This window comes from Oncorhynchus kisutch, linkage group LG3 (genome assembly GCF_002021735.2).
Source record: "Oncorhynchus kisutch isolate 150728-3 linkage group LG3, Okis_V2, whole genome shotgun sequence".
NCBI lineage: Eukaryota > Metazoa > Chordata > Actinopteri > Salmoniformes > Salmonidae > Oncorhynchus > Oncorhynchus kisutch.
Window position 1 is genome coordinate 73,031,228 of NC_034176.2, and position 27,268 is coordinate 73,058,495.

The 27,268-nt window shown below is 42.0% G+C and overlaps 2 protein-coding genes across 3 annotated transcripts in view; one reads left to right on the forward strand and one right to left on the reverse strand.

Moving 5' to 3' along the window:
- Nucleotides 1-13,416, forward strand: part of thsd4 (thrombospondin type 1 domain containing 4) — a 47,744-nt gene extending 34,328 nt beyond the window's left edge. For both annotated transcript variants that reach the window (XM_031814264.1, XM_031814272.1), the window contains 11 exons: nt 6,536-6,743; nt 9,113-9,288; nt 9,420-9,510; nt 9,674-9,871; nt 10,034-10,163; nt 10,427-10,631; nt 11,036-11,209; nt 11,586-11,759; nt 12,027-12,206; nt 12,352-12,496; nt 12,743-13,416. In XM_031814264.1, the coding sequence (XP_031670124.1) occupies nt 6,536-6,743; nt 9,113-9,288; nt 9,420-9,510; nt 9,674-9,871; nt 10,034-10,163; nt 10,427-10,631; nt 11,036-11,209; nt 11,586-11,759; nt 12,027-12,206; nt 12,352-12,496; nt 12,743-12,885 (1,824 nt within the window). In that variant the 3' untranslated portion in view covers nt 12,886-13,416. The remainder of the gene's footprint in view (nt 1-6,535; nt 6,744-9,112; nt 9,289-9,419; nt 9,511-9,673; nt 9,872-10,033; nt 10,164-10,426; nt 10,632-11,035; nt 11,210-11,585; nt 11,760-12,026; nt 12,207-12,351; nt 12,497-12,742) is intronic.
- Nucleotides 13,417-16,706: 3,290 nt separating this feature from the next.
- LOC109888471 (xaa-Pro dipeptidase) lies at nt 16,707-26,889 on the reverse strand. The gene is given in 15 exon segments (XM_031814284.1): nt 16,707-17,288; nt 17,548-17,739; nt 17,886-18,061; nt 18,326-18,474; nt 18,998-19,075; nt 19,249-19,317; nt 20,797-20,843; nt 21,975-22,050; nt 22,884-22,928; nt 23,039-23,100; nt 23,222-23,269; nt 23,426-23,489; nt 23,643-23,770; nt 24,010-24,193; nt 26,764-26,889. Coding segments are annotated over 15 exon segments (1,452 nt in total). The 5' UTR covers nt 26,781-26,889; the 3' UTR covers nt 16,707-17,171.
- Between the last annotated feature and the right edge of the window lie 379 nt (nt 26,890-27,268).

The following is a 27,268-nucleotide window of genomic DNA, read 5'->3' on the forward strand; positions in this document are numbered from 1 at the left end:
TATCACTGTCTGGTCCAAGAAAACCAAGAGTTTGTGCTTCTTTTAGTGGTTACGAACTCAGATTATTGCCTTGGCTTGGTTGACTTCCCAACACATCCATGATACAAGTTCCAGAGATGAAATCAGAGGAAAAGGCTGTGATTCTTGAAAGTATGTCTTCCATTCTTCCATTTACAGACGGATTGTGATGGTCCATTTGTCTATTTAATTTTGTGAAGCAAAATGTTTTAAAAAGTGCACACGCATGGAAAGGTTATAGGACATAAATAGATTTTCTAGTTCTTTGTTGAAGGCTGCCAATTTTCCCTCTCTTCTGTCATAGCAGCCAGAATGGCTATATTTCCTAATCTCCTTTTAATGCTGCAATCTGATATGGAAATGTCAATTGGTATTGGAAGTTGTACAGTACCATAACACTATTCATTGGGAGCTGCCCTTCAATGTCTGATGGATGTAGTTTACAAAGTGACTTAATTATACTGTACGCAAGTGAAAATCACCTTTCACCTTGTGATCACTGAGCAGTCCCCAGCACTACAGTAGCCTACCTCCACCACAGCTGCAGATGTGTTTCCAGTGCTGACTGTGTTGAAGGCAGTGTGTGTTGTTAGCGACCTCACCCTCATTAAACACTGTTCTGATAAAGGAGCCTCTAAAGGGAAGGTAGAAAGGAACACAGCATCTCACCATGTGGGAGACAGATGCTTGTGGCCTACGCCCCTGCCAACGGTCGGCCATATGCACTTCACATGGACCGACCAACCGAACGTTGGGGGTGGGTTTTCATGCCATACTATGACGTTATACTGGATTCTGTGTGAGAAATGAAATAGGAATCAGTGGTAAAACACAAACAGACACTATTATATGGGACATGTGGCTCTGTATTTTCTAATGACATACAGGATGCCAGTATGGTCCTATTCTAAAAGCTGGCCAGTGTTTCAACTCAGCAGATCCGATATTCAGTGTTCACAGGGTTTGCATTAGTCCTAGCCTTGGTAACAATTTAAAAGCTGATGGAATTGAGCATTTTGTTATTTTCTAAATAATCACATTTACTTTATACCTATATTGTGAATACCATTCAACAACATCAGCAGCATAGAGGTGTTGGGTTAAATGCACTTATAATATACAATATGACCCAGTTTAGTTTTTATTACTACAATTTCTTCTAGAGCAATGAGTCACATTTTTGATAATGATCCCCACTCAATGATCCCCACTTTTTCATGTTGAGGTTGTGGCCAGTCATTGAGTTTTCTATAGATTTCAGCATAATGTCCTTTCCATTCGGTGGCCATCTTGCTGTAAGGTCACCTCCGCTGTGAATTATTATCTGGTATGACATTGCCCCAGAATTCTCAGCTTGGAAGCCCAGTAATGTAAATATTACATTTCCAGATGAGCTGGCGTATGTATCATTGCAAGCCGAGTCTTGATAACAGCAATGGCAGCAAGTGAAGAGTTGAAAATGTTCTCATAATGTTCACAAAACTCTGTTACTCTTTGGTCGTAAATTTGGTCGACAGGGTGTGTGTGTTTCTTTTATGTCAAAGTGAAGTGTTATCATTTGAAAATAAAGGGAGAATTCCTTTAATCTGAAGATATTCTCATTAGAATTTAAGTTGAATCAAATGTCATTGGTGAAGCGAGGCCAAACCATTGAGCTGACACTTAATTCTAGAGCCTGTTATTGATATTAATATGTATTCCATTAATGCAGCATTCATTTAGTTTGTTGTCATTTGATAAACATGTTGAGACAACATGTTAGGTGTTAAAATATTAGATGTTATGTTAAATAATATGCAACATTTCAACCTTGAAACATATCTAAGTTTGTACACTCAAAGTTTATGTACCCTGTAATAGTGTTAAGGGTCTAAGTGTGTTAATATATTAATGTATTCAGTGAGCAGTCTTGGTGCTTTCTCAGGGACTCATTGAGCGATCTACCTTCCTGACCCTGCTGAAGTTAAGCTTCAGTCAGTTATCCCTGGTGGTTTCCAGGCTGGTGGGTCTAGCATGGCACCCAGAGTATAATATCATGGGAACCTCTAGTCTAAGCTCTGACAAGACCCAAGTACATTCTGACCTCAAGCCATGGACATGGCAGAGATCAGAGATCAGAAGAGTTATGGTCTAGGATCAGTTACAGCAATGACTGAATAAAAGTGTCTGGAGTCCCTGATATGCAGAGTGTGTGGTTGATAATGGATCATTTGTGTAGATGGGGCTCCTGAAACAGCTGCATGAATCTGGATGTATTTGTGCACCATAGTGCTCCCAGATAGGCTTATACAGTACAGCTGTCTGCACATGTTAATGTCAATCACTCGTTAGCTTAAATCTCCTTGTCATTAGTGTATTTCTCTGTCTAAACATCCACTCACAGACAGTCTCCATTTAAACCCAGGGTCCCAGTCCCACGCCTGTGAGAAACCCTAGCAGTCAGTCCACTGATGACTTTTTCCACCACATCTATAACTTCATTTGGGGTGGATGAAGGCCACGATTCAGTCAGAACTAGTGTTAACCGGCGTTGGCAGACATACGCATAGCAGATGTTTTGGAGGTGTTGGAGGTGTAAACGTGGTGTGAGCTGAGAAATAGGTGAGTGGCTGCTCTTGTGTTATAAACCGCGTTAGAAGTTCAAAACGGCGATAGAAAGTGTAGGCTTCTAATGCATGTTTTCATATTCATTTGAATGAGGGGGGGGGGGGGGGGTTATAGTCTATCAGTCTAATCAAGGTGTAGACAATAGAACATCACACATTTGAGTGTTTGAACTTGTAACGAGGCTGCATGGGACTTGTCGGATTATAAAATCAGGTGATTTCTTTGCAACGATAAGCTAATGCAAGGAGCCGCTTGTGGATCTGTCAACTCTAACGTAGTTCCACCTCCAACACCGCCAAAACAATCTCTATGTGGATGTTGGCTAGCGCAGATCTAATAGATTCCAGCCCGAAGTCTTTACAGTCAAAGAAGATGGGGGCTGCTCGACTTAAGGACTGTAAGATGTTTCCAACATTCCTGTTGACTCCAGCATAAAGTCACTGTGACCACTCATTTTTATATTCATATTCATTCCTTGTGGGAAACCACAAACCAAGGCCCCCCACACCGTTAAAATAAACATTATTGCAAGGCAAGTGTAACCTGCGCCAAGCCTGTGGAAAAAGGATCAAGTGTCATGGAGTGTCTTTGCAACTGTTTATTGACAGTTTGTGCATGTTTGTAATGAAATAAATGTTGTTTTTTCATTCCTTCTTTACACACTCAATTAGTGCATTAGGCACTTATTTTAAAGTTCCCAAACCTTGATTTCTGAGAAGAGGCGCCTCTGTGCACAGCTGAGGACAGGCTTGGAATTGGGATAGCTTTACCATCATAGTGAGACAGTAGTTTAAGGGTATCTAATAACCTTATAAATGCAAACTCAAACTTTTGTTATAAAGTGGTTACTGGTATGATGGAAAGAGACCGATAGTCTGCTGGTTCAGTTGTGTAGAATTTCATAAATTAAATTAAACTCAACAAGGGATTATTATCCCTATCATGACAAGCCAATTCCTAAAAGCATAAGACCTTACATCTGTTGTATCTGGAAAAGTACTGCTGAGGTTTATTGGAAGGCTAAAGTTGTTTTCATCCGACGTTCCTCACTTTGACTGGTAGTTGACTACCGTCCTGACACATCTAACCATTTCCAGATGAGGTGAATTTTAGTGACATTTAAAGGCCCATTATAGTCCTACTGAAAGGGGATGTCGTCCAGCGCCAAGCATAATTATAAACCACCCACAGAGAGCAGATTAGAAAAAAGTAATGATGTGGTCTCTTAATAAATTGAGCACTTAAATACTGTGGATCCCCTTGAAAGGGAAAAACTAGGATCCCTCCAAACTTGGTTCAGTGAGACACCTCATTTTGATGGATTCGTGATGCAGGAGTATTTATACTTGATATATCAAGGACAGCCTGGATGACTATTTTCAGGTTTGGGAAACAAATGACTGCTGGCTTCACTGTTTTGCATGGGGTATCATCTGTTCTCCAAAGTCTGTTTTGACAGTTTATGATTTGAAAGATGTACTGTACAGTGATATCAAATAATACCCACACTTCAATGCTTCCTGTATAGGTCTAAGCCATTTTACCATATTAAAAGGCTTGGAAAACATTATTGCACAATTTTTCTAAAAACACTACTGATGCCTCTTAGTCACATGATATTTCATACATTGACGGATTACTCAGATTACTGGTAATAAATTATGTGACTCTCCATTCACACGTTAACACACAGTGATTCAGAGCTTTTCCCAGGCAAACGGCCACAGACAACCATTACTCGCCGAGCTTGTCAAGCTGTAGTTTATGAGGGGAAGGAAGGAACCATTTTCTTTCTCCTGGGATTAAGGCTAAACATTGAAATGATATCTGATAATGTTGTTACTTAAAGTCAGGGTGTTTTATGGGGAAAATTGAGAAGACAGATACTACTCACTTGGTATCCCAATTGTTTGCATACTGTACGTGTGATGTATGAAAATATAATAATGTGTAAACTCATATGGAACAATCTGGTTTTCATCATGTACCAATCTTACATTTGAGTGCCTATAGGCTACTGTAGATCCGTTTTTATCCATAAGTCCACATTGGCCAATATAACATTTGCCCTGTTTGGTCATTTCTCAGGGCTATTAGTTTGCTATTTCCTCTCTCATCGCTTATTTCCTGTGTAGAATTTATTATTTAACCTTTATTTAATTAGGCAAGTCAGTTAAGAACAAATTCTTATTTACAATGACGCCCTACCCAGACGACGCTGGGCCAAATGTGCGTCGCCCTATGGGACTCCCAATCACGACTGGATGTGATGCAGCCTGGATTTGAACCAGGTACTGCAGTGATGCCTCTTGCATTGAGATGTAGTGTCTTAGACCACTCTGCCACTCGGGAGCCAGTAGAAGGAGGTGGTGTGTATTTGTTTTGGCCTGGGTGGAGTGTTGGCCCGATGCAGACCTCACTGCTATGGGTGGGCGAGAGCCAGGCTTCTGTCTTCTGAGCCTACCCCAATCTCCTCAGTCCACCCCTAGCCCTGGCCTGGCTACCATCTCCATCTTCCATCCCCATATCCCAGCCTGCATCCAGCCTGCAGCTGACTGTCTTACTGCAGCTCCAGGAAGAACTAAGTCCGCTGAGAGAGCATGAATCTACAGCAAAACCCTTTTTAATTACCACTGTAGACTGCTCTTCATTTGTTTGTGTGATTATTCTATGTTATGTCCCGTGCTTAAGGACCACACATAAAATGTTGTGTAATATTTTTTGTTGGGACGTAATATATATAGTTGGTCTGAGAAAATACGCCGGTTTAGCAAGGCAAGATCCCCATTAGTCCTGGTTTGGGATTGGGAGAAAATACGCCGGTTTAGCAAGGCAAGATCCCCATTAGTCCTGGTTTGGGATTGGGAGAAAATACGCCGGTTTAGCAAGGCAAGATCCCCATTAGTCCTGGTTTGGGATTGGGAGAAAATATGCCGGTTTAGCAAGGCAAGATCCCCATTAGTCCTGGTTTGGGATTGGGAGAAAATTGTTTGTGACAGGGTTTTGTCTAGGAACGGGGGGGATTATTGACTGGACTGCTGAACAGGGTTTTGTTCCCTGAGGGATACTGACTGACTAGAGACTAACGTTGTCAGCAGTCGAATCACAGAGGAGCTTTGTGTCATTAAAACTAAACAGCTTTTATTGTCCCCTGCTGACTCCTCCATTGGTCGTTCCTTCGGTTCGAGTGGTGGCGGACTGAGGGCGTATCCTGATCCTGGCACACCAGTGTCTACTCTCCACTGCCCCGGGGTCTGGAATTATAGAAGTACGGTGGCCTGCTGGGATCAGTCCCAACTAGGCCCCTGCCTGCAGCACCTGTTGACACAGCGAGCTACTTTTACTTCAGAATTGGCTGGATTTATCGACTTCTGATTTGAGTGTTCTATACTAACCTTATCCAGGCTTCCTGTAATTTAAGAGTGCCTAATGTGACAGAGAAAGCTAACACCCCTGAGGATTTGCTCTGAAACTTTGTGAGCCGTTACTACTCCAGCATCGTGCCAAGAATATGCCTGTTGTTGGAATGAAGCTGGCTCAGGCTAATTGGTTGTTGTGTTATGGTAGTTAATTATGTGCAGCAGGTCAGGGAGTTAGAGAGGTGAAATAACATGGGTTTGTTTATGAATATGCTGGATAGGCTTTGGTTTATTATCTCTCATTCTCCCCTCTTTACTTGATTAATGAGGTATGGTACTTTTCCATGCACTTCAGTGGTAAAACAGTTGCCTGTTAAAACAGATGTCTCAGTAGCTCAACAGTTGAACATTGCTTCACCTCAAAAATCCTACAGTCCCTCTGCTTACAACAAAAAGTGTACTGTACTGTTTGTTATGTACCGGCATTGATTAGTGACGTGCTATACATGTCCTCTGTCCCCTCATTTGACCTCCTTCTCCCTCTCTGACAGAGTCTGGGCTGCGATGAGTACCTGGGCTCAGGCAAGGTGATGGACAAGTGTGGGGTGTGTGGCGGGGACAACACGGCCTGTAAGCTGGTGTCAGGGCTCTTCCAGCAGCACAGCCTGAACAAGGTGGGCTACCACAAGATAGTGGAGATCCCAGAGGGAGCCACCAAGATCAATGTCACAGAGACGGTGAAGAGCAGGAATTACCTGGGTGAGTAGGACTGTGACTGACCAGTGTTTTAACCCGGGTCAGACTGTGTTAGCCCGCTCCAGCTAAAGCGTAGACACTACCCACTGGGCACAGATTCAACGTCTATTCCACGTTGTTTCAATGTAATTTCATTGAAATGATGAGGAAACAACATTGATTCAACCAGTGTGTGCCCAGTGGGTAGCTTGGGAGGCAAGTCTTCATGTCTGAGGCAAGGTTACTCAACACACAAGCATGGTTCTAAACCACCTCTGTTTAACTACAGAGTTACCAGCTCTTTATCCACGGCCCCTTAAGGCTCCATATTTCTCTGTCTGAATCAGACCCATGAGCGATGACACATGCAATAACAATTTTAGGTTTTCCCTTCGACCACGTTAGATTATGTTTCATATTACATTAACAGTACTAATAAAGTCACAATTTAAAGATAAGCTTCAGGTTATAAAACATCTGACAGCAGTAGCTATTGTTTTTTATATCATTTAGGTCATGTCTTGCTACATCCGTGCTGTGAGCCTGGTATCAGGCAGCAGGGAACAGCTGCTTCTTAAATTGATTTGATTCATTTAATTAAAAGGCAGCTCAAATACAGAGCAGGAGGGATTTTTGGATGTGAGCATTTCTATGTTGTCAGTAGTAAGTAACCACACAGTGCACTTCTGGTTACAATCGTTTATTTTTTTAAAGCCCTTTGCTGTAATTAATTGAATAAATAAGATCTTGTCTTTATAGGAGCATAACAGTGTGACACAGAAGTGAGTCTATTTTCAGGAATGACTTCTGGAATGTCAGTGTTTTATTGTTGGGACATTGGTTTAATGAGAGCCATGCCATAGCATAGCAGTGCGTCTGGGAGAAAGAGAGAGAGAGAGCGAGAGAGAGAGCGAAAGAAAGGTGAGAGAGACAGAGAGCGAGAGAGAGAGAAAGGGAGAGAGAGGGAGTGCCTGGCCCCCACTTCCCCTGGCCTGGCTGCTCCCCTCAGGGGAAAGTATATAAACAAGCTTTCATTAGAGGACCTTTTCCTCTAGCCTTCCCATCCTTTTTAATTAAGGTGAGGAATTTCACTGCTGCCTAGAAAACCACCACCACCACTGAGCCCAGCGATGGAACCTGCTTTGAAACTACTTTTCTAAGTCAAAACTACTAACTGGGGGTGCCAAGTTATGCCTTGCTTTTTTAATATGAGTCCCCACTCAACCCCTACACAATACTTACTCAGTGAGTAAGCACCTAAGCAGGAAATGTAGAGTATGCGTGAACAATGGCTCCTTTCAGTGACTGCTGTTCCTGCGTCGCTTGGCGTTGTTGGAAGAGTTCATATATCAGTGGGTAAAAGCGTGCTGTGATGCAACATCCCGGGGATAAACAGGACCGAGGATTCTTCCACGGAACTACTTATCGTTACCATTATCCCCTGATGTTTGCTCCATTCTCCTCAATAGACTTATGTTCTAGTTTATTTCTGCATGCCTAATATGTGCTTTTAGTTGTCCAAACACTCTTATACACTGCTCAAAAAAATAAAGGGAACACTTAAACAACACAATGTAACTCCAAGTCAATCACACTTCTGTGAAAACAAACTGTCCACTTAGGAAGCAACACTGAGTGACAATAAATTTCACATGCTGTTGTGCAAATGGAATAGACAAAGGTGGAAATTATAGGCAATTAGTAAGACACCCCCAATAAAGGAGTGGTTCTGCAGGTGACAACCACAGACCACTTCTCAGTTCCTATGCTTCCTGGCATTCCTGGCTGATGTTTTGGTCACTTTTGAATGCTGGCAGTGCTTTCACTCTAGTGGTAGCATGAGACGGAGTCTACAACCCACACAAGTGGCTCAGGTAGTGCAGCTCATCCAGGATGGCACATCAATGCGAGCTGTGGCAAGAAGGTTTGCTGTGTCTGTCAGCGTAGTGTCCAGAGCATGGAGGCGCTACCAGGAGACAGGCCAGTACATCAGGAGACGTGGAGGAGGCCATAGGAGGGCAACAACCCAGCAGCAGGACCGCTACCTCCGCCTTTGTGAAAGGAGGAGCAGGAGGAGCACTGCCAGAGCCCTGCAAAATGACCTCCAGCAGGCCACAAATGTGGAGCAAACCTGTTAGTAAATAGCTGGCAAAGCTTTATGTTAATTGTGTAGCTGAATCTCTCAACTCTACAGCCACATTGGAGAATTCCATGGTTAGGTCAACAGGCCATCTGAAAAACATTACAGAAAAGTTACATATCTTGAAAACTTGAGTGCTGACAATCAAAACATTTTGGGACTACATCAACAATGGACTAATGAAACAAATAACAAAATATAGTTTTCCTTCAATGTGTGTTTTATTAACAGTCAACTCATGGTCTGTCTGCAGCTCTGAAAAGCCGCTCAGGTCGCTCCATCATCAATGGGAACTGGGCCATTGACCGGCCAGGGAAGTATGAAGGGGTGGGCACCATGTTCACCTACCGACGACCCAATGAGGTCACCAGCACCGCCGGGGAGTCCTTCCTGGCTGAAGGGCCAACCAATGAGATCCTGGATGTTTATGTATGTAACCAGTCAACTTGTATGTACAGTAAAATGTAGCTCATATTGGCACATATTTCTCTGTCAGTTTACACTGGCACATTACGTTATAATTAACTTGTTTACTGAAGAATCTTTTGCTCTGTCCTCAGGTGATCTACCAGCAGCCCAACCCAGGAGTGAGCTATGAATTCATCCTTCCCTCTGACAACCCTCCACAGCACCCCAACCACAGACCTGGAGGTGAGGCTCCCCATAGTTACTGATGCAACTGACTGGGACTGTATGGCCTAAATGAACTATTAGTCCACAAAGGGAGGGGGTCACACCCACTGATGGCGCTGCATCTCAATGACTGAGTTTTACCCTGTTTATTTTGGCTGAAATACCATGTTCGATCTCCCAGGGAATACTCTGCATGGGCAAAGTGGGATTGACCACCGGGGCAACCCCAACCAGGAGGGGTACGATCCAGCAGGAGGGGGCAAATACCCTCCCCAGGTACCCAACAACCAGGTGCCAGCGGTCCAGCCACCCAAACGTCAGAGAGAATACAACTGGAAACTGTCTGGGGCAACAGAGTGTAGCGCCTCCTGTGGCAGAGGTAAGACATGGCATGCATCTTTGTCGGAACTGAAGCCCCAAGTGGTCTCAACCTCTAATTGATACTAGTTGATCAACTAGTTTAACAGATTCCCACAGTGAGTAGTGAAGATGCAGTATTGAGGCATGAACATCTAACGCTCTTCTGTGTATTGGTTTTCAGGTAGCAGGTACACCATCTTCCGCTGTGTCCACAGACTGAGCCATGAGCAGGTACCAGGGAACCAGTGTGACAGCAGCACCAGGCCCAGTTCACAGGAGGAGCCCTGCAACCTTCAGTCCTGCCCTGCCTTGTGAGAGACCCCTCTGTCTCAACCACACATTACATACTACGCACACTGGTTCAATACATACACAGAGCTTTAGCAAAAGTCAGAAGACCCAGATTTCCTATAATTTTTATGAAAAGTTCCTTACCCGTTAAATTTATAGTTTAATAATTAGATCATAATTAGAATCTAATTGGACAATTGACCACATGTTTTATTAGCTATGTTGGGACCACATAGCTATTGTGTCCCTCTGAACATGGGGCCTTGTGTGTCCTACTGTGCAGCTGGGACATTGGTGAGTGGTCGGAGTGCAGTAAGACATGTGGCCTGGGTATGCAGCACCGCCAGGTCTTGTGCAGGCAGGTGTATGCCAACCGGACCCTTAACGTCCACACCAGCCGCTGCCGCCACCTGGAGCAGCCCGAGACCACCAGCACCTGCCAGCTGAAAATCTGCAGCGAGTGGCAGATACGAACCGAGTGGAGCGCCGTGAGTGACAGCTGTCAATCAATATGCTTCAAATAGTATTAGTTTAAAATACTTTAGCTTGCTCGGCACATGGAACTATTAGAATAGTCTTAAAAGTGTAAACATACCCCACCCATCTGAGGCAGGCTCAATTCAAAGTACTCAGACAAGATTTAACATACTGTATTAAAAGAATATATCAGAAAGTACATGAACCCCAATAGGTAAATGTTATCATTCCTCTAAAATTTCTAACATTCCTTATCATAAGTTAAACCCAAGCAAGTATTCTATGGAGCATTTTCCCAGTTGTTTTCACAGACAACAGGTTACATTCATCAGAGAGAACTGACCCATGTTTACAGAGTGAGATAAACTGAACACTACCCCTATAGTATTTTACTGTCCCTCCTGTGTTTCCCCAGTGCTCTGTTCCCTGTGGCGTGGGCCAGAGGACCAGGGAGGTGCACTGTGTCAGCAACATGGGAGACTTTGTGTCAAACGAGGAGTGCAACATGAATCTGCGACCCAGTGACAATGAGAACTGTGACATGGGGCCCTGTGCTAAAAGTTGGTTCTTCACTGATTGGGGGAATAAGGTATGTATGTGTAGGACTGAGGACATGGACTCTCACCATCACTCTCTAACACTTTTCTAACCTAATACTGTAGTAATTGTTTGATTGCATCTACTACAGTATTGTAGATGCAAGATTATAATTGAAGACAAATTGACTTGATACTAGTGTTAAAAATGAGGGTGATACTAGGGCCGGGATCCAATCAGATAGCGCTTTGTCAGCTTTGCACCTTTTAAAGGCAATGTTCCCCATTCACAGTAAACGCTGCATATGCCAGCTCAATTGGAAATTACCTTTGAAAGTGCGCTATACACAGATCTACCTCTGATCGGATTGAATCAAGGCATAGGTCAACTGTTTGTATTGTCACTTACCATGTCTTTGCTCTCTGCAGTGTTCTGCTGAGTGTGGGATGGGCATCCGGACCCGTGGCGTTCTGTGCCTGACCAATCACATCAGCAGCTTGCCTCTGGAGGGGTGTGGCCATGAGCGCCCCACTGACTCTCAGGTCTGTAATCACGGCCCCTGTGAGAGTCGCATCGAGTGGTTTACAGCCCCCTGGAGTCAGGTAAGACAGGACAACGCCGGGTCAAACTGGGCTTGTAGGGACACATCTGGGAAAAGATTAGGATGAGGATTTGCTGCAGATTTTACAGATGTCTCCTGCTCATTACTTACATTTTTGCTGATGTCTCATGTCAGGGTTGTATTACCTATCCCCACCCCCAAAAAAACATTTCTTACCCCAGGACAGAAAGAGGAAGTTGAAACAGTTCAGATGCCTCATGTCATGCCCATGTGTAGTATTACCTATGGTATTTTCTCCTTCCCCCAGTGTTCAATGGAGTGTGGCTCGGGCAGCCAGCAGAGGGCAGTGGTGTGTCTGATGAAGACTGACGAGGGGTTCAATGTAATGCCGCCCTACGAATGTTCTTCTCTAGACAAGCCTCTTAATCAGCAGAGCTGCCACCTCAAGCCCTGTGGGGCCATGTGGTACCACACAGACTGGAGCGCTGTGAGTAACTGTACAAGCACATGCCCACACTCACAAGAAAAAACACACACACATGCTTTTATGTGGAGTTGTGAAATACACTCTCTTGAAAGCGTAATTGAAGAAAGGGAGAATGAGGTTTGAACTGTATTCTCTGTCCCTGCAGTGTTCTAAGACGTGTGAGGGGGGCTTCCGTGTGAGGGAGGTGCGCTGTCTGTCTGATGACATGCTTTCCAGTGAGGGCTGTGAGGAGGAGCTGAAACCAGTGGAGAGAGAGGAGTGCAACCCAGAGCCCTGCGTCCCACACATAGGTCAGTTACTACTGTGTAGTAAACATGGATCTGGGGCCAAAGCACCTCCGCTGGAATGTCATACAGTTGGATTGGTTAATGATGGCTGGTCTGGTCCTAACTACTGCCAGACAGTTTTAATGAGGGTTAGAGGGGAATTTAGTCTAAAATGGTTCAACATGAATGAAAATCTTATTCCATACAGAAAACTTGTGAAAATACTTAAAACTTAAAATCACTGATATTATGATTATGATTGTTTTTCAGACGAGAACTGTCGAGACAAGTATTTCAACTGCAATGTGGTGGTCCAGGCTCGTCTCTGTGTGTACGACTACTACAAGACAACCTGCTGTTCCTCCTGCACACGAGTGGCCCACAGACAGTCACAACACAGAGCACTCAGCTAGCCCCCTCCCCAGGCCTCAGACCTCTAGGGGGCCTGACACAGCACCCAGAGCAGGCCCTCAGTCCCTGGGCCAAACACACTGACCCACAGTGGAGAGGACAGCCTAGAACCTGACTCTGGGTGGACATTGACTGGACACTATAATATGAGTGCTGAAAATACAGACTGAAAAACTGAAAGACCGCAAAGAAAGGAAGTGAAAGCCCAACTTGTTTTTGGCATGTGAGGAGATTGCCAATGGGCAATACGGGAAACTGAATGGTTCTTGTAGGATGGTTGTGAAGGACACATTTAACAGGGCTATGAGTGGAGGAGCTCTGGTGAGGCGAGATGATAGACAGAACACCAAACCGAAGAATATGGAACCACTTTATGGTCTGTAACCAGAATCCCCTCCAGTAAAAGTTCCTGTCTGGGTTTATATTGTGTTTCACCGGAAGCAGTTTGGCGCTGCCATTCACCTGAATGGGTTAAGGTCTAGAAAAAGGTCTTTGGCCGAAACGTTGATAGAATAAACAACGTGCAGAGGTAATATTGTGTGTGGGAGTTATCTTTCTTACAACTAAGGACTGCTACCACATCTGTGATGAGTCTCTTGACTACCATGGCTCTCTTGAATAACATTAAAGGAGAGGAAGATACAGTATTAAAGCAGAGCAAGATTCTGTTTGTTTTGCATAATGTATAGACTGTACACATTTTAATAAGCTTCTTTATGCTTTAAAATCCACAATATTTATGATCTAATTAACTACTTGTAGTATGAAGTTGCCCAAGCTTGCTCTTAAATCATCCCCAATTACGCATCATGAGGGCTCTATTCAATACTCTCCTACACAGCAGTTTAGTTGACCAAAGATTTCACTATTTCACAGGAGGATGTGTCAAACAGTAATTGCTCAGTCCAGATCTATGGCTCTATTTAATCTGTACCGGTGAAGTGTTACAGATGGTGCAATATAAATGTTAAGGTAATTTCTGATTGAGCCAACATATGCAGTGTTTACTGTTATACAGTCTCCGCTAATACGGAACATTGCCTTTAAATTTCAATCACGCTGTAATGCTGAAATTCTGCGATACGGATTGAATAGAGCCCCAAGTGACAGCTCACCAGTTTTACACAGCAACCCTCTAACAAAACAAGACCTCTAACAAGACATCAAAACTAAGAAATAACACAAGGAATCATGTAGGTACCAAAAAAGGGTTAAACAAATCAAAATATGTTTTATATTCTTTAAAGTAGCCACCCTTTGCCTTGATGACAACTTTGCACACTCTTGGCATTCTCTCAAATAGCTTCACCTGGAATGCTTTTCCAACAGTCTTGAAGGAGTTCCCACATATGCTGAGCACTTGTTGGCTGCTTTTCCTTCACTCTGCGGTCCAACTCATCCCAAACCATCTCAATTTGGTTGATTGTGGAGGCCAGGTCATCTGATGCAGCCCCCCATCACTCTCCTTCTTGGTCAAATAGCCCTTGCACAGCCTGGAGGTGTGTTGGGTCATTGTCCTGTTGTAAAAAAAAGATAGTTCTACTAAGTGGAAACCAGATGGGATGGCGTATTGCTGCAGAATGCTGCAGTAACCATGCTGGTTAAGTGTGCCTTGAATTCTAAATAAATCACAGACAGTGTCACCAGCAAAGCACCCCCACAGCATCACACCTCCTCCATGCTTCACGGTAATCATCCGATCACCTACTCTGCGTTTCACAATTACTCATCAGACCAAGGCACATATTTCCACCTGTCTAATGTCCATTGCTCGTGTTTCTTGGCCCAAGCAAATCTCTTCTTATTGGTGTCCTTTAGTAGTGGTTTCTTTGCAGCAATTTGACCATGAAGGCCTGATTTACACAGTCTCCTCTGAACAGTTGATGTTGAAATGTGTCTTTTACTTGAACTCTTGTGAAGAATTTATTTGTACTCCAATTTCTGAGGCTGGTAACTCTAATGAACTTATCCTCTGCAGCAGAGGTAACTCTGGGTCTTCCTTTCTTGTGGCGGTCCTCATGAGAGCCAGTTTCATCATAGCGCTTTATGGTTTTTGCGACTGCACTTGAAGAAACTTTCAAAGTTCTTGACATTTTCCGGATTGACAGACCTTTGTGTCTTAAAGTAATGATGGACTGTCCTTTCTCTTTGCTTATTTGAACTGTTCTTGCCATACTATGGACTTGGTCTTTTGTCAAATAGGGCTATCTTCTGTATACCCCTCTACCTTGTCACAAGACAACTGATTGGCTCAACCGGATTAAGGAAAGAAATTCCACAAATGAACTTAACAAGGCACACCTGTTAATTGAAATGCATTCCAGCTGACTACCTCGTGAAGCTGGTTGAGAGAATGCCAAGAGTGTGCAAATCTGTCAAGGCAAAGGGTGGCTACTTTGAAGAATCTCAAATATAGAATATATTTTGATTTGTTTAACACTTTTTCGGTAACTGCATGATTCCATGTGTCATTTCATAGTTATGTCTTCACTATTATTATACAATGTAGAAAAACCCTGTAATGAGTAGGTGTGTTCAAACTTTTGACTGGTACTGTATGATTGAGTGAGTGAAGAAGTTGCTGAACTGAAGGCAATTCAGCAGGTCCTCCCAGTGCCTGAACAGAACAGAAAGCCCTCTTTATTTATTTGTTGGGGTCCCCAGGGAGGGCGCTGGTTTATCGGCACCAGTGGCCCCTTTTGGCTGCAGGGTTAAAACGTCTGTTACCTCTCCACCAATCGCTGCCTAGGAAAGGGATGTAGGCATTCCAGAGCCCACTGGATGGTTAAAGCAGATGGTTAGAAGTTCTAGAACACTATACTTCTTAAAGAGAAGGTAAAACTACTATATTTGTGTGAGATAAAAAGATTACACCATTGTACATTTTTATGTTCATGTGGAGATTGAAACATTAATTCACTAAAAGGATACTGGGATAATCATGACACTTTATAACTGCAGTAATGTACCACAATCTTCACAAATATATATATTTTTAAAGTACATTTGAGTCAATTGAAACTTTTACTCGGGTAGGCCTGGTAAACATCTAAACAAAGGTGATTAATTGACCATTGACCATGCCAGTAAAGTATTATGCCCCACTAGTTTGTCCTTTATTGTACCTCAAGAGCAATGAGTTCCTTTTTGATTGCATCCATCCTATTAACATTCACTGTAAGAAAAGGTTTTGAGGACATATTTATCATGCTTGATGTGTTCTCATCCTGTATGTATTGTATGTGTAATCAGATGCTACGTCTGGGATGGACTCTCTATAGGTAAAGACATGATAATACAGTGTATTCAATGCAACTTTGAGTTAAAGGGAATTAACTGAATTTGCCAACAGCCAAGTATTTAAATTGATGATTAACACCATCTTTATTTTTTAAATCAGACATGGTTTATGACAAATGCTATACCATACTTTAGTATTTGGAATTCAAATGCAAACATCTGCAATGTACTGTACACTACTTCATAATTGAAATGGGAAAGGTTTGATTGGCAGTTTTGGAGAGAATAGGTAAATAAATGTATGTTTATACTTATTTAGTGCATATTTGTAGTCATTCCATTTATTTGAACACCAGTTCACTGGTGGTGTGAATCAAATCTGTAACAAATAAGGGGATCGATACAAGGCAACTCTTCTTACCGGAGCTTCATGAACTTCAGAATGACTTAAGGACTCCATCTAGTGAAGACTGGCAGTATTACTACAAAGTTGTAATAAACCAACCCACTGTTCCATGACACTTTATGTTCCCTGGCATCTTAAAATGGAAGCACACTCTACAAATGTCACAGAACGCAAAACTGCAAATTGAGGGGTTTATTTACTTCAATTGCACTGTATTTTATGAGAATAGTACAAACGTCCAAGAAAATAAAGTATCTATTACGCACAGTCATAAAGCAATTAACCAGGCACTGAAATATTGTCAACCGTCAACACTGTTTTTACGTGGCAAGATGGCCACAGCAGTTCTCAATAACCATCTTTATCACTAAGATCTTCAAATAGTATAGGTAGTTTAACCTGCACTTGTGTACTAGTGTGTTAGGCTTCTGATACTGCATTCACTGAGATTAAACAGACACCTTTCAAGATTGAAAAGTTCTGCATTTAATCGATCCATTATTGATTATATATGGCACAATGTAGACAGGCAAGATGTCATTAGAGAAACTGCATCCCTTATATCAGAAAACAGATATTCTCTCCACATTTAGGAGTGAAAATACCATTTGGTTAGATCAGCTTGGATATGAGCGACGTTATTTAGAAGGATTTTCCACGGTCGGCCATGAAAGCCTCAATCTCCTCCACTGTACGAGGGACACAGGTGAGCAGCTCCATCCCGCTGGCAGTCACTGCAATGTCGTCCTTAATACGCACCTGGACAGAGGAGGGGGAAACATCCAGTAAGACACATTTGAGGGTCAGAGCCAAGGTTAATAATAAACAGTAGATAATTGTCAGGGGGGAGCAGTTATAGCAGAAGACTTAACAGAACAGCATAATGTGTATATTATTTGCTGCCATGGAGTAGATTGAGACAAAGGCGTTTCTATGTGCAAGCTTTGGGTGGTTAACGTTGACAGTAACACCAGCACAAACTCATGAGTATAAACTGTCTGTGGATAGGTAAACGTACCCCTCCAAAGCTGCGGAAGCGGGTCAGCACTTCATTGTTGATGAAGCAGCTCTGGGCTGGGTTGACCAAGGCCTGGTCCAGCAGGTGGTTGATGAAGTAGAAACTAGGCTCCACAGTCAGGACCATGCGTTCCTGCACCAAACGGCCCATCCTCAAGCTTTTCAGACCGGGCTCGTTGACCCGCTCAATACCCTGTGTAACCAAGAACAAGCGGCATGACACGGACGTTAGCTTTGTCTAGAAGGAAAGAGACATGTCTTTTTGGAAGTGTATTTAGAACTTTCTGTAGCACTGATCATTGATGAATAGAATACTGTATCCATCTCTCTGGTACTGACCTCTGGGTATCCGCCCACGTCGATGCCCAGCAGGTGTCCCAGGCCGTGGGGCATGAAGTCAGAGCCCATGTGGACCTTCAGCATGTCCTCCACACTCCCATGCAGGATCCCAATCTTTACCAGCTCCTCTAGGTGAACCCGGTCAGCCAGACGGTGCATCTCTGTCTACTTGACCTCTGAAACACAAGACCACCTTCAGTCAGGTTTTTAAATCGTAGGTTTAAAGTTTCAAAGCAGTCTAATATGCAGGTGATAATGACCGGTGGTGAGGATATGGCATGTTCTGTGGTAGTCTTCAGTCTTCAACATCTCACTATTAGTCAAACCATAGAACAAATTAATATATTAAATGTATAATCATTCTTTGTGCCCAAGCTAAGTATGTACTGTGTGTTCCGTGAATGCTTCCTCAATCCTGCCTGTGTACAGTAGGATCATACCTGGTTTAATGGCAGCCATGACAGCCCGTGATGACTTGAGCACAGCCTCATAGATGGCCTTCTGGTCTGGAGTGAACTTTCCATTGGCTGGGAAGGAGCAGGTGATGTCAGAGGAGTAGCAGTAGTATTCTCCACCCATGTCAAACAGACTGCAAGGAAAAACCACACGTCACAGTTAGATCAGTGTTACTGCTCACCCAAAGGGCTCTACAGCCATTCCGGCATCATTATTTCCAAACATAAATCAGAGAAATTATTCACAGCATGTACATCAGAATGAATACAACTTTTGCCTTTCAAAGGTGCTCATGTTGTGTCACCATGTGCGCTCCACACAGCCACTTTACCCCTATGCACACAGCAGCCTGACTTATGTTCAAAGCCAGTCCAAGCTGTGCTCCGTCTATGAGTAAACCCATGGGAGAGGCACTCAGTGGATCCAGCTTACAGCGAGAACAAAACACCCTACTATACTAATGACAGCAGGGGAGGTGTAGCTCTCTGAGATGTACAGTATTCCATTAAACAAAACAACAGATCACTGCAAGTGTTTTTGATATATAAATCCAAGACAAAATGAACACAGAATCTAATAACACCAAGCAAACAACCCAAAAAGGACAATTGAGGAGTGGAATAACTTCACATCATGTGAAATGATGTCCGACTTACCACCTCTCTCTGTCATCGATGGTCTTGTCATTGGGAGCTCATGCATGGCCGTAGTGCAGGACTGAGCGGTTGTTTCAACTGTTGAAGATTTAATCATACAAGTAGGTTATTATAGAGGCACTGAACACACGCCAGACAGAACAATAGCACCTCATTTCTGTACATCAAAATGTAACACAGATGTTACGCATTTCCGATATATTCTCCATTAAAATTAACCCATTTCTGTGTAGCAAAGGGAAGTGCTTTGCGTTCCACAGATACAGGTGTAGGAGGTGTGACTCATTCCCCCATGAGAGTAGCAGTAGTGCTGGAACAGGCTGCAACAGAAACACACTGACATGAGTGACCGTACACAAGAAGCTCCGCAGCTCTAACAATGACAATATAGGAGGAAGTTTAATCAAGGGTTAACCTCCTTTTTGATATTGGTTAGCCTAGAATACAAGAAGAGAGTCATCTAAACCTCCCACCTTGAAGATCTACATCGCCTGATACTTAACTGGGGGATAGTATAATAAAAGCATTTGGACTCATCTTCACTTGGTTATTGGTCTATTCACTGGAGACTTGAGTCAGTGATTACATATTCTCTGCTGCACGTTCTTTCTGCAGTCAATTAGTCAGATAGTTGGCTGGCGAGGGGCACTGCTATAGTAGCTCAGATTATTTACATTCTTCAGCCACCCAGATGAAGGTTTAATTAAAAACACAAAAAGCTTCCAGCTAGAAACAGGAAATTGATTCAGCTCAGTGGGTGGCTGTTACTACATTGTAAAATACACTCCCCTCCATAGGTATTTGGACAGTGAAGCCATTTTTTACATTTGGCTCTATACTCAAATGTTTCACATGAGGTGACAGTAAAGAACGTCACCTTTTATTTGAGGGTATTTTCATGCTAAATGCATCTGTTTAACCATTTAGAAATTAAAGCACTTAATGTATTGTCCCCCCCGATGTGAGGAAGTCATTAGTATTTGGACAAATGAGCTTAGTGTTTCAAAGTAGTCAAAACTTTACTATTTGGTCCCATATTCCTTGCACGCAACGACTACATCAAACTTGTGACTCAACAAATTCATTGGATGCATTTGTAGTGTGTTTTGCCCAATAGTAATAAAATTATTAGTCATCATTCACAGTGAGTAGATAAGATATTTCTGAACACTTCTAAATAAATCATGATAATGCCATGATTAAGAAAAATCATGAATGAATCATGAATAATGAATAATCAGTGAGATGCCGTTCAGAGGCTACAAAAAAAAAACATGCTAACCTCTCACCATTACCAATAACAGGGGAGGATAGCATCTTTTTTGGAGGGGGGGGTGAGTATGATCTTTGTGCCTCTAACCTTTTCATTTTTCACGATTCATTCATGATGGACGATTATCATGGCAGCATAACACATGAATATAGAAGTGTTTAGAAACATCTTCTATTCTTACTTAAGATAAATGCATCCAACATGATTTTTGTCACAAGCTTGATGCAGTCATTGCATACAAGGAATACGGGACCAAATACTACACTTTTGACTACTTGAAAACACTATAAGTGAATTTGTCCAAATACTTATGACTTCAGTAGTGATCAGATCAGACGTGCTGTGAATGTAGTTTATCCAGAGGAACACACCTTGATAGATAAGGAACATACTGTTTTACCATCACCTTCATGGTTAGACGGGACATAGTACACCACCTAGCCTTTTCGTCATACACTATGCCTTTATAGGGTACAAACAGTTCAATATAGCTGGCATACCCTTCATGATAACAAGCTCCACTCACCTCTCCATTTCATATTCTTTCTGTCCAGGTCTCACATGCTTCATGATCTGAGGAGAAAGACAGCACTTCAGGTTGGCTGTGCCTGTGATATACAAGGCTGCAAGTGGGAAATGATGCCTCTGAGATGTAATCTTTTAGCTTTGATTATATTCATATATTACTCATGATAAAAAAATATGGTGAGCTCCAAAAGTATTGGGACAATGGCACATCTTTGGTTGTTTTGGCTCTGTACTCGAGCACTTTGGTTAAAGTGCAGACTCCCAGCTTTAATTTGAGGGCATTTCCATCCATTTCAGGTGAACCGTTTAGAAATTACAGCACTTTTTGTACATAGTCCCCCCCATTTTAGGGGACAAATTAACTTATTAACTGTACATGTGTATTAAAGAAGTCAACAGTTCAGTATTTGGTTCCATATTCCTAGCACGCAGTTATTACATGAAGCTTGTGTCTCTAGAAACTTGTTAGATGCATTTGCTGTTTATTTTGGTTGTGTTTCAGATTATATGGTGCCCAATATAAAGGAATGGTAAATAAAGTAGTGTCATTTTGGAATCACTTTTATTGTACATAAGAATAGAAGTTAAAGTTTTATAGCCCATGTCCCTTCACAGGGCGGGCCACTGATTGGCCTGCTCAATCAGTGGCCCACCCTGTGAAGGGACATGGGCTATACAACTTTTCAAACACACCCTCTTCTCCCTTCCTATATAAGCCCTAGACGACAACATAACTTCCTGTTCCGATGATGTGAGGACGACGGTCCTATGTCAGAATAACTACAGAACGAAGCCAACATCAGCGTGAGCTTTGGTTGAGAATGGTATGAACCTAATTTTACCCAATTTTGTATTGCTGATTCAACTTGTTAGCCAGGGTTTGTGCAGATAAAAGAATTAACAACTTTCAGATGAGACTGAATTGAGGTGACGATTGATATTGACGGCTATTGATGTAAAATATTACTAGGTCTTTAAGTGTTTATTCGGAAGATAACAGCTCTATAAATATTATTTTGTGGTGCCCGACTCTAGTTAATTACATTTACATGATTAGCTCAATCAGGTAATAGTAATTACGGAGAAATTATTTTATACAATAGCATGTCATATCACTTAATCCGACATAGCCAAAGACATGACACAGGTATGTCTGTCTGTCCTGCAGGATTTTACCTCTTTATGGGCTTCACTGAAAATCCGGTTAGTGTATCGCAGATCCTCCAGCTCCATGTCAGTCTTAGTCAGCCGGCTGCAGGAAGAGAAGGAACAAGGAGTCAAGGGCCTCTTAGATCAATATGCCAGGTGTATATTTCTATATTATAAACTGGGTGGTTTGAGCCCTGAATGCTGATTGGCTGAAAGCCGTGGTATATTAGACCGTATACCACATGTATGACAAAACATTACTTTTTACTGCAATAACGTTGGTAACCAGCTTATAATAGCATTAATGCACCTCAGGCTTTGTGGTATATGGCCAATATACCACGGCTATGCGTGGTATATTGGCCATAACCTGCGTTGTGCATAAGAACAGCCCTTAGCCGCGGTATATTGGTCATATACCGCACCCCCTCTGGCCGTTTTGCTTAATTCTATCATGCACAAACACGGGCTTATAGCACCCAGCCAGAAACAAAAGAATGATGATGAAAGCTAAAGCTCTGTGTTTATGTGTGTGCTTTATATTTGGTAGCTCATAATGAATGCAGAAATAATACCTGTATTACTCATCCATTCCACACTGCCGAAGGAGCCTTACACTCCCCTCTTTATCTTTCAGGAAAATCAGCTTTGTACCATATTGTTAGTGAGGTGTTTTTCTGATTCTATTCTTGGTCATGGTTTCTACCACCATTTATGTCTTAATGATTCTACCAGGTCAGTTGTAAATGAGAACTTGTTCTCAACTGGCCAAACTGGGTTTTTAAAATGTTATTCTCTACACATTAGAGATGCAGTCACCACCTCAGATGACTCAGTGTGAAACAGCCACAGACTAATAAGACTTACAAAAATAGTTCCACATAACAGAAAAGAAGCAGCAACCACAAGCTGGATATAGTATCATACAGTACTTACCATTCCACAATGACTGGATGCAGAAGAGTGTTGTTCACTTGGAATCTGAAATATCAGACACAAGATCATATTTATCAAGGTAAAATATTCAACCAAATATATTAGAAATACCAGTTTGATTCAAATGGATATCAATTGATGCCAATTAAACATACTGACTGATTCCTTCAAAGGAGGCTTCGTAGCAGATACTCCCACTGTCTGTGTTCTGTCCACGCTGGAAAAAACATAATACAATTACCAGGCCCACTTTCAAGTCTCTTAAAATAATACTTTATCTAATGAATTGCTACTGTTAACCACTATCATAGCATCAACATGATATATTAAGGACATACCAAAGTGAGAAGAGCTCCAAGCTTCATCTTGGAGAAGACATCAGCAATCTGTAAGAGTTCAGACAGAAAGGCAGAATTGTTGAGGGATCAGAGAGAACTGACACTATCAAATAGAGGGAAACGAGTGAGGCTACAAGATCACAAGCTAAGCTACAACACTACAAAGATGGGTTATGTGCATGCAAACGTGACACACTAACTTACATCACAGGTGTATTGCACCTCATCGACGGTGTATTTCTCCTTGAAGTATTTCCGCGGATGGATCCTGTCAACAGACAATGACATAATCGGTTTTAATGAGAAGGCCTAAGGAGTATTCTTAAGAGTGTCTTTGTGAGTCCATGATGCTGAAAGTGGTAGGCTGTCTCCTGAGGCTGATCACATTCACATATAGTTTGAGTTACAGTCACAGACTCACTCTCCCATCCAGGTTGCATAGCTCTCAGGCAGCTTGGGGACAAAGAGGGTGGATTTTCCAGTGTCCACGTAGATGGCTCCGTAGCATTCGGCTTCAGTCACTCCAAAAGCCCAATGGAAGGAGGACTCCTACAGAACAGAACCACATGAGTCAAGAGTCAGCCAGGGTCTGCTCAGTCACATCTCCATCCATCTCATCAATGTGTGATCCTATGTGGCTCAGTTGGTAAAGCAACGCTAGGATTGTGGATTCAATTCCCGCTGGGGTCATCAATATGAAAATGTATGCACATACTACTGTACGTCGCTTTAGGATAAACAAGTCTTCTAAATGTCATATCTGTAATTGACTGTTATTAAACATGTACCTGTCTGAAGGGCATGTATGTATCGGTGCAGTATCTCTGCTTCTGCTACCCTGCCTGCAGTACGATCACAGACTTGGGGGCCACCCCATCTTTGGCCTTCAGGCCTTGGCACAGCCGCTGCCGGTTCTCAGCAAACAGGGCTGCTGACACTCTCAGTGTGTCTTTACCCAGCCAATACACAGGTCTACAGAAAGACAGCATTGGGAAATGGGTTAATATGTTGTACATTACTGTCTAGTAGTTTTCTATTTTCAGTTAGCTAACCCAATTGCCTGCCTTAGATTTTTTCTCAGTTAGGCTGATTCTTTCTAAAACAATAGTCGATAAAAATACTTACAAACCCTTTAGTAAATATAAAAAACAAATGGTTGTTTATCATTATACTGCACACAGTTATGAAAGTTACATTTTTAGTGAAACTTTAGCAGAAGTGGTGAGGACATAGACGTTGACCATTTTTAAGACTCAAGAGTTTTACACTCAACAAAAAAATATGATTTTGCAAACTTAGATGGAACTGTAGAACAGTACTGCCCTAAATGGATCTGGTTTCAATGACCCCCAGTGTATGGTAAAGATAACACTTGATCTCTGGAGAGTGCTCCCTTCCTAGTGTGATTTAGTAACAACAAAGACAGATTTACATGATCAAAGGTCATTAAACGTAGAGTTGTTGATCACCAACCTGCCTCAGATTTTGTCAACTCAACAATAAGATATCTAAACACTTCTGTGATCATGTGAGTGGGTTTCAATGTGCACTTCCTGTTTTAGAGATGTAGTACATTTAAACAAGAAACACGAGCTATGATAGGAGGATAGAGTATAATGCATCATATCACCTCTATATTAAATAATAACAATTGGAGCATTGACATATCATAGAGATGGGGGAAATCGATACAGTAGAGCAGTGGTCACCAACTAGTCAATCTTCTAGGCATTCCTAGTTGATCACCAAACATTTATATAGAAAAGCCAATGATAAAGGCTTGCGATCCTTTATTTTTTGACGTTGCGCTTTTGGTGGAAGGTGCACTTGATTCAGAAGCCCTGCATGCCAGGTAGGCAAAGTGTTTCGAACCATTCAAACTCCACCTACCCGGTGGACAATAAGAGCTGTCGTTACATCAAGTGCGCTGGCCAATTAGATAGCTAAACATTTGATTACCAGGCCTAGTAAGGCTTCCACGACCCCACAGCAAAGTTTGATACTAGCCTTCGTGAGATTTCATAACTTTTAAAACCATGACCAGAGATAAACTGTCATAATACAGAAAACCCCTGTTGTTTTTATGAGTGAGTTTGTTTTAAAATGTTTTATTCAGCACTGTCAACACTTTTACAAAACACGCTTCTCCCTACTTCCTCTCGCGCCGCAGCTGCAATTAATTAGTAGCCAAGTGTATCGATAGGCCTGCGTTTTTTTATTAGCATCTCGTAATGTCTATTTTAATATTGAGGAATATTTCACTTTCTCTAGTTATAGGAACATGAATTTGTGCATGAGGCAAAAGTAATGCGGTGTGACTCAAGTTTCGCCATCAGTGGTAGGACGGTGTCCTCTCTCTGGTCAGTTTCACCGGACAAATGGAGAAAGCAGGGACAGTGAGAGGTGGACCCTCTGCTGCTCTCTCCCTCCCTCCGCTGAGACTGACCATCAGATGCAGGTACCATCAGTCCAGTAAAATAAAAAGTCAATTATTTCAATTTAAGCTCAGCTGTGCCTTGCAAGTGGTACAACTGATCTATTTTGTTATCAAAGCTTGAGTTTTTAAATATAATATGGTCTTAGAAGAACAATATTGGCAGGCCAGGCACATATAGCCAATATGCTGTGATAATATTTTTGGCCTACTGCACAAACTTCATTCCTACAGAACTGTTTTTATTCATGTTGAATAGGCTTACATGTTTTTAAAAGAATCTGAGTGGTAGACCTCAGCTTGTTTTTTGACTGCAAAAGTGATCTTGACTCAGAAAAGGTTGGTGACCACTGCAGTAGAGTATTGCATACTATTTTTGACAATATATCAATGCTATGACTGCAAGTATCAATTCTCTCTTTTTTTGCAAGGTTGTTAATGTTAGCTAGTGCTAGTTGGCTGTATCTGCGCAAAAACGTCGGTATTTTTTCTATAATGTTAGCTCGTCTTCAATCTTACTTTTAAATGGCGAGGCAACATGTTTTCAGCACTTGACTAATCAAAATGAGTATTTTATTAAAATGTGTTTATTATTATTATTATTATGCCTCTCTCCTGTCCCTCTGCCGCAGACATAGTGAGCAATATTTATTTAACATCGAATATGGAATCGCAGTACATATTGTATCGGCACCTAGCTACTGTAAGTATCGTGATAATATCGTATTGTGAGGTCACTGGCAATTATTTCAGAAACAACCCCTCTGTAGAGAGACTAGCTAATATTACCCACAAACTGGAGCTGTAACCACCTATTATTTCACTATTCTGCGAGTAAATTTCAAGTTAGACATGCATAGTTAGTTAGTTACCTGACAAAGTTGCGGATTGATGCCTGACTGCCAGCCTGCAAAAAGTATGCCGCTCTTTTCTTATGTTTGTCAGCTAGCCACGTTAACGAGAGTTAGCTTAGTTGATCAGGTTTATGCAACTAGCTAGCGAGCTAACAATTTATGCATTATAATTGGTTCAATTCAGAATCAGTGGCCAAGTACGCTTAACACAAAGATAAACCATAGAAATAATACAGAACAGAATATATACTCACTCCTGTCGTGCAGCCATGTTGCTCAAGACTGTGACACGTGTCTTCGCTTGTGAAGCCGATCAGCTGATTTTGGCTGAAGAGTGAGTGCTGATCAAAATGTTTCAAAATGTGTGTCGGCATTATGTGATATCAAGCTGCGAACCTGAATGATGTTTGAAATAGTATGGCAATTTATTTGATCCACTAACTTGAAATATATGTTAGTATTGCATTGCAAGGTCTTTATAACTGTCTTTCAGAAAACCCCCAGGAAGTTGTTTCCGTTCCAAATCCACTTTTTTAAAAATCTGTAAACATCACGCAATATATGTTTGTGTTGGATATATATACTGTTCAGCTTTAAGTTTTTATTATGAACCAACTTTTGAGGTGTTATTTCATTCTCAATTTCATTGTCACTCTTCAGTGAATATTCTTGATATATTTTCTCACTGAGAACTTCTACAGAAGTCTGTTCTAGTGCCCATCCCACACAAGTTATGTAACTTATTATGAATGGCCTTTC